The following is a 10,385-nucleotide window of genomic DNA, read 5'->3' as shown; positions in this document are numbered from 1 at the left end:
CCAGTTCTATCATGATCATAAGCTTTTTGCAGCGATTTTTTAACTATGTCGTTTACTTCTTTCTGCATTTTTAATGATATGTAGGATTTTTCTTGATTGATATTTATCATGAGGAAGCATACCCTTTGTTACTACTTCGAGTTAACTGTTTTCTTTATATACAGGCACAACATACAGGTTTATTTTAATATATGTAAACTAAATGGTAATACCAATTTAATCAAATTTTAATTTTATTTTTATGAGATATTAACGTTTCTGATTAATTAAATAACAAATATTCCTTGTTTGTTTATCGAGTTACAGAAACAATTCAACGTGATCTTCTTAAAGCGCTATCTATCGACATATTGAAATGCGCGAATTACAATGGCATAAAGTACATATACAGAGATACACTACTTCATAAAATCTAGAGGATTCAATTTACTAATCATACACAATGAAACCAGATGGAGCTAATCCTTCACATGGGATATGTTAAATTATATGTATTTTTTTTACACTTCGGAAGTATTTCCCAAAATTTTTACAATATTGAAATACAAGTGATCTCTTTTGAAACCAAAGCTATATAGTAATATGTTTTCTATTTTTGTATTCTATTTATGTAATAATAATGGTTGTGTAGAACACGTTAAATATTCATGTAAATAAAATATTTTCCCTATACATAATTGTAGATACTTCTTTCTTTAAACACAGCAACTACATAAATTTGAATAAAAGTACAAATTTTAAATAATCTTTTAGCTGCGCTGACAGTAATTGTTTATTAATAACAAGTTTGAAATAAATAGAAAATAATAACTTACAGAAAATGACCAAATAAAAAATTTATAAACCAAGAAATAGCTTATGATTTATTTCATTTCAACAAAATAAGTTTTTTTAGTACTCTCTGTGCTTTCGTATTGATATTGGTACAATTCTATATTTTTTTTATTTCCTTTGTTCAAATTTATTAATATCACACATGAGATATAGTGTTTGTATTAACATTTTCGATTCTTTTAAAAAAATCTTTATATTTGAATAATTGTACCCACAGAGATGTAGTGTCACAGATGAGATATAGGCACAGACGACGTACAGGATAGATTTTGCATCTTATGGAACATTTTGTCCAGGGCTTTGGGGTGAGAAGACGCTTACCACTTTCATGTCGCTACCAACGTTACCGATTCAGTGTAGAATAAGATTACAACATTAGTAGTGGTTGGAATTGGAATTAAACGTAACTATGAAATTACAAATAAAAAAGTAACGTAATTGTTTATTAGTAGATGATTCATTACATGCGTGTGTTCTGTTGCTGTCAAAAGATCGTGAACAGTTCTACTCAAGCAATCTAATAAATGTATGTATCTTTATATGCAAATTTAATAAAAGAGGATCTGCTGATTTTACAGCCTCTGTCTGTGGTGTTAGATCTATCCTGTACCTCGTCTGTAGTATACGGTAGTCCAATCATCTTATGGGATTTTTTGTCACATGATCTGAAATACCGACGTCGTCGAAAACCACTGGTTTTGAAGCGCACTCTACGCTTAAGAACGGTTATTTTAAGAACTGCATCGAGCAAAACGATTGATATTAAACGTTCAGGAAGTAAATTCGGAAAGTTAACGATCAGGACAAGATTGTGCGTGTACATTGTTACTATGCTGTCAATACACCCTTGAATCCCGAAACGCAAATCTGTATGACAAAAGAAAAATGCATTGGATGAGAGTGATCTAAATACTTTACACCTCGTCTGTGTTCAAAGTAGGATACAACGAAAGGTATTAAATAACATGAATTTCCGAGCTAATATACGATAATAGTTGACATTTACTATCGAATTCAATTACCAGTTGAAATTTCGTGAGAAAATTATTTTTCCTGAAACTTGCGTTCCTGTAAATTTACAGTATTGTCGCATATTCCTGTTTCTTCAATCATGTAAATGTGAAAACGAAATCGACGTAAAATTCCCCGAGAAAATTATTCTTCCTGAAACGTGCTTCTCTGTAAATTTATACTATTGTCGCGTGTGCTTATTTTCCAATGGATCTCTCAAATTCGACGAAACTTCGCGAGTCTACGATCCAAAATTTGGCTACCATTTTTGGTTCCGTCGCTTTCCATCTCTCGCCACCTTGTTCGTAGGATTTTCTTTGAACGACGAGTCCCGGTTTCGTTCCAGAGTGGTCGAACCGGTTGCTCCGGGGTATGCCTTCGGCTTAGGACAGCCCATCATGGAAATTCCCGTACTGTTGCACCCGTGTATGCGTGTTAAAAAGGATCAAAAGATGTTCTAACATCTGTGTCCTCATAGGCGGAGCCAAATGGTAGAGTCTCCAATAACCTTTGCGTTCCATGGATTTATAATCAGAGTTGAAATATAAAACGTTCGTATAAATCAGTAGGGACAGTCTTATTGCGAGGTTTGAATCAAGTTTAGCTTCATGAACGTCAAACTAGGATATCCTGACTTGAAATCGTTTCAAAGGACATTAATTCGTATGCGTGTTAGATAATGCTTCTTCCTTTGGCTGTACTTTATTTGCCGATACTAATAAATTTTACGTTTAGCATATATGTATATTTATATTCATATATATATGTATATTCTTTATTTCACAGCCAAGAGATTTGAACTTGATTTTACATTAAATCTAACTGTAAATACATTGCTAACTTATTGCATTCATTCGTCTAATTCACTCATTCCTTTCGTTACTTTTTGCTCTATTCGACTAACTTAACTTAACTTTATTTCTTTTATTATTATCCTTCTTATATGTCTACCGTTTTCTATTTCTATTCTAATTACCCTATTACACTGTTTTCCATTTTCTCTGTCCTTTTCTTTTCAATTTTTTCAGAAATTTTACGTTTAGTATAACTGTTAGTACGTTTGGTACTAAGGGGTGCTGATATTAGATACTTTTCTTCATATTTCTATAATGCCTTATGTGAGTAATATATAGTAATGGGATGATTTGATCGATAAGAAATTATCAATTAAATATGTTGGAAAATTTATATATTCGAGTAATAAGAAAAGTAGTTATAGTTATTTATTATATAATTAACTTGTCCAATAATATGGTAGTATTGACTTTTCTCAATCTTTTTCTTTTTCTTATTACTCGAAATGGTGGAGATATTTTAGACGGACCGAGTCAGTGAAATATATAATGAATGACTGGTTCACTTTTAATGAACGAACTAATAGTTCAAATTTTTGACGATGTCGATGCATTATTTTCCTCAAATAGAAATATCATAGAAGAATTTTTAGAGAGAAGTTTTTATAACATGATAAAATTGTGATTGCAGAAATTTCTATGCATATCCTTTTACTAAATATTCAGCTGAAGTGATCGTTTCTGAAAATCATTTTCCGTTTAGTACCATTCGCCGTTTTTATTGTTTCAAGACATGAAAAACGGAACACGAGATATCTCAAGATCCACATGTAATGTGTTAGTTTAACTTAGCAAGAGGAGGTCATTCAGCAATTACACACATTAAAAGTACTATTTAAGCCTTAAGTCCCAATTTTAGTAGCGACCAAATTTCAAACGTAAGTTCCAAATTTTTCACTGAAATGAAACATTCACTCGTCTATCTTCGATATTGGCAAAAATTTTCAAGTAAAAGAAGCTTGTCAAATTATTTATAGTCTGAATCAAAATCCATGGCAAAAGATTGAAAATTACCAACATAGTTGCTTTTCAATGTTAAAAATAAATATTAGATCTGATTTGCACTTTATTAGGTACTCCAGGAAAGGTATCCATTTTGGAAATTTTCTATTCTACATAGCTTATTTTTCCTTTTAAAAATTATTTTCAGAAAATGGAGGATTCAAAATCGATTAGGTATTTTATTTGTTTAAGAGACATCGTGACTGCCCATTTCAAAAGCGCAATCAATTCTTCTAATTTCGAAAAATTCTTTTACAAGCATATTTTGCGTATCGAAAAGATACAAAAGTAGCAAAAAAAATAAATTTTATTTTATTCATGCCGAAGATATCTAGACCAGAGTCTTTTCTTAAACAATTTCCAATAATCACAGTTAGTTTATAAGGTGAGCCATGTTAAAGAGGTCACCTAATTATCTTTATTTGCTACGGTGGTACCAGAAAATTTTTACGTGTAATTGAAATGGTTTCAAAGGGTGAATAAGGAAGAAAAATTTGCTTGATGGAAGAAATGGCAAAAAATGAAAAGAAGTTTCACATTTGACATAAAATTTTAGAGTTCAATTTCACTCTAAGGTCATATTATTACGCACGCATAAATGCAGTCAATAACTACTACAACATACAGTACAAACAAATGCACATATTTCTGTAAAAAAGCACAGGCGACTTTTAATAATAAACAGAAAGAAACAAATTTATAAAAAAAATTCGCAAAAAATCGCATCACCGTAGCTACTTAGGGAATATAATTGGAGGTTGCAAGAAGATGGCCTGTTTCACGCGTCCCACCCTACATAATCTTCCGCTACGCAACTACTCTAATTTATAACTTCCCAAAGTAAAATTCCTGATTCGAACGGAGATCATTGTTGTACCTTACATGTCGTAAGATAATTCTTCCATCAACACGTTAAAAAGGATTAACCCTCGATAGTCGTCAGAACTCACTTTTTGTTTGCACATCTGGAATTCATTTAATGGAGCATCCAACGGGAACGCTACTTTGTACTCTTCTCCTTTTTTTCAGCTTTTTCTTCTCGTCTTACCCCGACGTTTTTCGTCGGTTCCGAGCGGTACTTGTTCCGTTTGCACGAGGATTGCAGTCAGTTAAGCGACGAACGACGATAATCAATAGGATGCTGAATGTATTCACGCAAAGGATTATCGGCGAGTCGTTCGCCTCTTTGTCCCGGGAATAAAGTGTACTTAGCTGCTTCGTTTTCAGCTTAATACCTTTTAGGATAGGTGCACAGTAAAAACGGTCGAGTGACATCGACGGTACCCGAACGCGGCGCGCCGCGGGATTCGGGGTACAAAACGTTTTTCTTTTTTCTTCTTCTTTTTTTTTTCGTTTCTTCTTCCTACACCGGGGCCAGAGTTTAGGCAGAATCGGTCGTAAAATTTTCGAGCCTTACCTGCAACTAGCAGCCAGAACACGAAGGAGACGAGGAAACCGAAGGCAGTACATCGGGCGACGGTTGCGAATTACCATGCAATAAAGTTAATATTGTTTAAATGCGGTTTGAAAGCGTCCCCGTGTGCGGACACACGGGCAACCCCTGGGCAAACATACGGAAACGTGGCGAACTAATCCTGACCCCGAATAAGCAGGCTTAATCTTTTACCCTGTAGCTTTCACAAATTTCCCTCGTTCTCGGCCGTTTTACCGTCTTTTTTTTTTCTTTTTTTGCACCTTGCTGCGTAGCGATTTGTTCGGCGGGAAACTTTCATTGTTGTTGTTTCAACTTTTTTTTTCTCAATTTCAGGGAAAATTGTGAAATTTTTGTCTGGAGAATGCATTGTAATCTTTCGCTTTATTTACTTTGGAATATTTGAATTTTTGTTTCATTTAGTAGGTATTTAAACGAGTCGGATTTAAATTCTCTTTTTATTTTTTCATTAATTAATCGTCTCAAGCGTGTAGAGTTAAGCGATTTGAAAAAGTTAATTTAAACTAATTCGAAACGGGTTCCCTTTGAAGCCATATTTTTCATCTTCGAAGTGTGCAAATCTCAGAAATTGTATAATAATCTGATAGTTGGAAATTTTAGAGGGTCGTTCTAATAATCACTCCGAAAATTTCGAGAATATTCAGGATTTTCTTTTTCAGTGTGTAGAATGTATAACTATGTCAAGCTTGTCTCACTTATTTAGGTACAGTAGACTCCCTCGGCTCGTATGGGACCGGATCTCTGGTCGGATAAACGAATATCTGGTTAATCTGACGATATCACTTATAGGATGCAAATAAAATAAAAAATACATATATATGCATATAGTATTTGCTATTTACACATAAAATTTAAATATAATATAATATGTCATTAACATCATTTAAAAACATACAAAGAAATAATGTTTATTGAAGATTTATTTATACAAAGAAATCAATAATCAGCTTCGATAATTAATGTGCAACGGTTGTGTCGAAGTCCAATATGTAGGTATAGAAAAATCACAATCTATTTCTACGGAAACTATTGGCCGCTTAAAGCGGAGCCGGAAAATAGGGAGTCCACTGTACTTATAAAGCATGTAAAACAATTTTCCAAATAGCTTTTAATTGTGTTTACACTCATATAATTTGTCTCTTGCATGAGCTGCTATGATACTTTCCTCTTTGTTATTTTTTATTTGGTGTTTGCAAAGAGAGTGACTTCCTCGTTGAAATGTTTCTTCTTGTCTAAAAGTTTCTATTTTGCTAATTGAAACTAGTCAATTTCCATAATTGACGCACATAAAGACATACTTATTGTAGATGATAATGGTAATCTGTCTTTTGTTCCAACCTAATTTAAGAATAATAATAAATCCCGTTCATTCTGTACAAATTACATCAACGAAACGCTTTTTGTAGTACAGCTATGACTTAATAAGCTTAAAAATAGTTGCAAAATTTTTCTTAACACTTTACTAGAAAAAAATGATGGAAAGGTGCACAATCTTCGACAGAAATGTCTCCGTAATTCGTTGAATTAGATTCGTTGCGTGAATTAAAGTAGAAAAAAAGTTGTCAAATTTTGCTTGATACTATATCAGAAAAAAATTGCAAAGAAAAGAACTGTTTCCTTAATTCATCGAACTGGATTTGTTGCATAATGTCAGATAATGACCTGTATTCAATGAGTTGTAAATAGCGAGGGTCAAAACGAATTTACATTGCGTAACGTAGAATTTGCATACCTGACTCGATAATCACACCCATAAATTTCCTTAAGATCGATAATCCATTTGCTTGTCTGCCAACAGATTGTTACGCACAGTGATTGCACTTCAGCTTGGACAAACGCTCCGGGGTTGACAACTTGAGCTTTCAGGCGTTTACGTTTCGATTGTTTTACTTTCACGTCTCCGTCAGCACTAATCCTTTGTTGTAACTGCATTGTCTCTCCTTACAATAGCTGCTTGATCGCACCTTCTATCTCCTTTTTCTTCTCACGTTAAATATCATTAGTGAAATTGATATACTGTTTGAATTATGGAAGTTGATACAAGTGTTTATCTAATTCTTTCAGTTATTTCACAATTTTGATCAAACGAATAAAATTTTGTGTAAACATATTTATTAAAAATGCACATCTCGGTTTATTTTAAAATATTTATCGTTGTTTGACATCGAGTTTGATATCGAGTTTTACAAAACTCGTATTTAACGTTACTTTATGAAGGAGATTAAAGATTTTATTGTGGGTTCTTTGGAGCAATAATATTAAAAATTATTTATAATATTTTGTATTCTCTGTATTCATATTTTTATGTATTTGTTATATTTATTTTTATTAATATATTAATTATTAATAATATAGAGATTTAATGTTGCTTCCTATTATCTATACAGGGTGCCTCCAAAAATAGTTATAGGTACAATTGGCTGGGTGGTGATTTTACATGCAAAAGTAAGTCTAGAAAAAAGTTTGCTCATTTAAGACTTCGTTTGCGACAAAAAGAGTTTGAAAATCCGTCAGGTATTAACTGCAAGTTTCGAGGTATGAAACTTCTGTTTCTGCTCGTGCTTGTGTTATTAAACATGGACAGTGTCACGATTTGCTTGCTGTTATTGCTGTTCGAGGATGATAACAGCGTTGAAGAATTAAAAGTAAGGATAATATGCAAATTCAAGATTGGTGATTTTTCATTGGAAAATGAGCCAAGAGGAAGGCTAAATAGGACCATCGATGATAACGTTTCAAGAAGAATTATTGAAAACAATCCAGGGTAAAGAATATGAAAGGAGGATGTCAAAAAAAGGCCAATTTTGGCACACAGCCGGAACGAAAAATTTTTTACAGCATGATTCTACGCATCCTAAGGAACAACAACTGTAATTGTCATTTTTCCCGGAAATGATGGGAAAGTTATGAAAAATGCGGTTCAAGGTAAGAGCATGACCATACTTATAAATAAACATTTGAATTTTAGTCATCGTTGTTCTCCAGACTTGTCGAATAGGATATTGAAATGTCTTTGAGAGGTTGCTTTTTCGTTACAGCATAACAATCAATATGTACTTTTCTTCCAGCAATCGTTTTCTTCGGAAACTCATATTGAGTATTATTTACAAAGATTGTTGTACATTAGTGATTAATAAAAATATAGTTATTTATTCTCCAAGTGATAAAAGTTATAATAAACTATCGTAAATATAATAAAATAATCGTCACGACAGGGATACAATAAAAAAGTAAGACTCTAATTTCTGAACTGTGTATCCGGTGATTTCATTTCTCCACTAATTTTTTTTACGGACATTTTTTACTCGCACGAGATTTCTGTCAAGAATACGAAACTGCTTCGTGTTTGCAAAGCAACTGTTTATTCGAGTCGTAACTCTCAGAGAGTTGAGCGATGCTCTCAGACAGTCACTCTCGGACGCAGTGTTCACTCGCGAGAGATACTCTCGAGAGCAACTCGCGATAGTTTTACTCTGAAAAGGACAGCTAGCTTTATGTTTGGAGTCGGTGTTTACGAGGCAGTCGAACGAGTGCCTCGGTGAACGTCGCTTATACTGTGCGATTATAGTCTTGTAGGGAATACAGTGCTCGCTCGAACAACGCGTTTTCAATTATACGCGGATTTCCAATCAATTTACGTACTTAGCATATTCGTTCGTGTGAATTAAGTGCCGCTGCATACAAGAAGCTAGTGCACCGAATTCAAGTACACAACGAACAGCTCAGCTTGGGAGAAAAATCAAACGAGAAGCGTGCCTCTGCGAGCTACACAGCTACAGTTTCGCGGTATGTGTGTGCGTGTGAATGATTGAGTTAATTGAAAATAGAGGAGAGCCTACGTATAGCTAATTAGATTAATTACTGCAACAATTTCGTTTTATCGTATCCTAAGTTTATTTTTTTTGTAATAAGATGTGTTATAGCTATGAAGCAACAACAAATTAGTTTTTTTACCGTTGTCTCCCCGAGGCAGATACATATTCTATCCTTTTCTGGAAAAACACTGTCTCTTAGTAAACAACTAAATACTGCGTTTGTTATTATTCTAACGACAATATACGACAATTGACACGCAGTGTGATGGTTCCCAACTACGCGGATTTCCATCTACGCGGACAGTCGACGTCTCTAAACCTACGCGTAGTTCGACAGAACACTGTATACATATACGTATATGTTTAGACTGATACGTAGGATCATACTTTTTCCTCTGACTTTCATAGTGGATACACAATTAAGACATGCAAATTCTGTTAGAGTCTTACTTTTTTATTGTATCCCTGTCATGACGATTATTTTATTATATTTACGATAGTTTATTATAACTTTTATCAATTCTAGAATAAATAATTATTGGTTTCTGATTGCTTAAAATATAAGCATCGTGTCATCAAAGAATTCCTTGTTTCGATCAATTTGTCATTAATTATTTTTCATTATTTTTGGTATTTATTAAACACTAATGTACAAATAAGTAATATTCAATAAGAGTTTCTAAGTGGTTAATTTACGAACAGACCATCATCCGAAGAAAACGAGACGGAATACAAGTTATACCTAAGTATGGTCATACTCTTACCTTGAACCGCATTTTTCATAACTTTCTCATCATTTCCGGGAAAAATGACAATTACATTTTTTGTTCCTTAGGATGCGTAGAATCATGCTGTAGAAAAACTTTTCGTTCTGGCCGTATGCCAAAATTGGCCTTTCTTAACATCCTCCTTTGCCACATCTTCGCTTATTCACTCGACCTTTCCTCAACAGACTACTATTTCGTCAAACACCTGAACAATTTCTTTAACAAATAAATTATTCCGTAACGAAGACACTGTAAAAGTAGCTTTCAAAGAATTTTTTCATTCAAAGACCAATGATTTTGATCTATCTGGAATAATGAGGCTAGTTAATCGTTAAGAAAAATGTATAGAATCGTGTGGAAATTATTTCGATTAAATACATTATCTTTTAATCTAAAGTTTCAGTTGAAAAAGCGACGTTTCATATGCACCAGCCTATTTAATAAAATACTTTCTACCGCACCCTGTATAAGGGATATCGTTATCAGTATTTACACAGTAACGAATAAATGTGTAAAAGTCGGAACTTATATCCTTTCGTTAAATCTTCTTCTATGAAAATAAAATTTCAAAAGAATACTGTCTACAACTTTGAACGTGTTGAATTGTAACGAACATTCACAAACTTTTTTCACGCAGTTAACGTCGTCT

General features: G+C 33.3%; 1 protein-coding gene across 1 annotated transcript in view; it reads right to left on the bottom strand.

Annotated features, from left to right (window-relative positions):
• Positions 1–68, bottom strand: part of LOC108574490 — a 2,823-nt gene extending 2,755 nt beyond the window's left edge. The window contains 1 exon segment of the mRNA XM_017937133.1: positions 2–68. Coding sequence (XP_017792622.1) covers positions 2–68 — 67 coding nt within the window.
• Between the last annotated feature and the right edge of the window lie 10,317 nt (positions 69–10,385).

The sequence above is a fragment of the Habropoda laboriosa genome, unplaced genomic scaffold, assembly GCF_001263275.1.
Source record: "Habropoda laboriosa isolate 0110345459 unplaced genomic scaffold, ASM126327v1 scaffold26, whole genome shotgun sequence".
NCBI classification, from domain to species: domain Eukaryota; kingdom Metazoa; phylum Arthropoda; class Insecta; order Hymenoptera; family Apidae; genus Habropoda; species Habropoda laboriosa.
The sequence above is the reverse complement of the archived record's forward strand: the minus strand, read 5'-3'. Positions and strand labels throughout refer to the sequence as shown.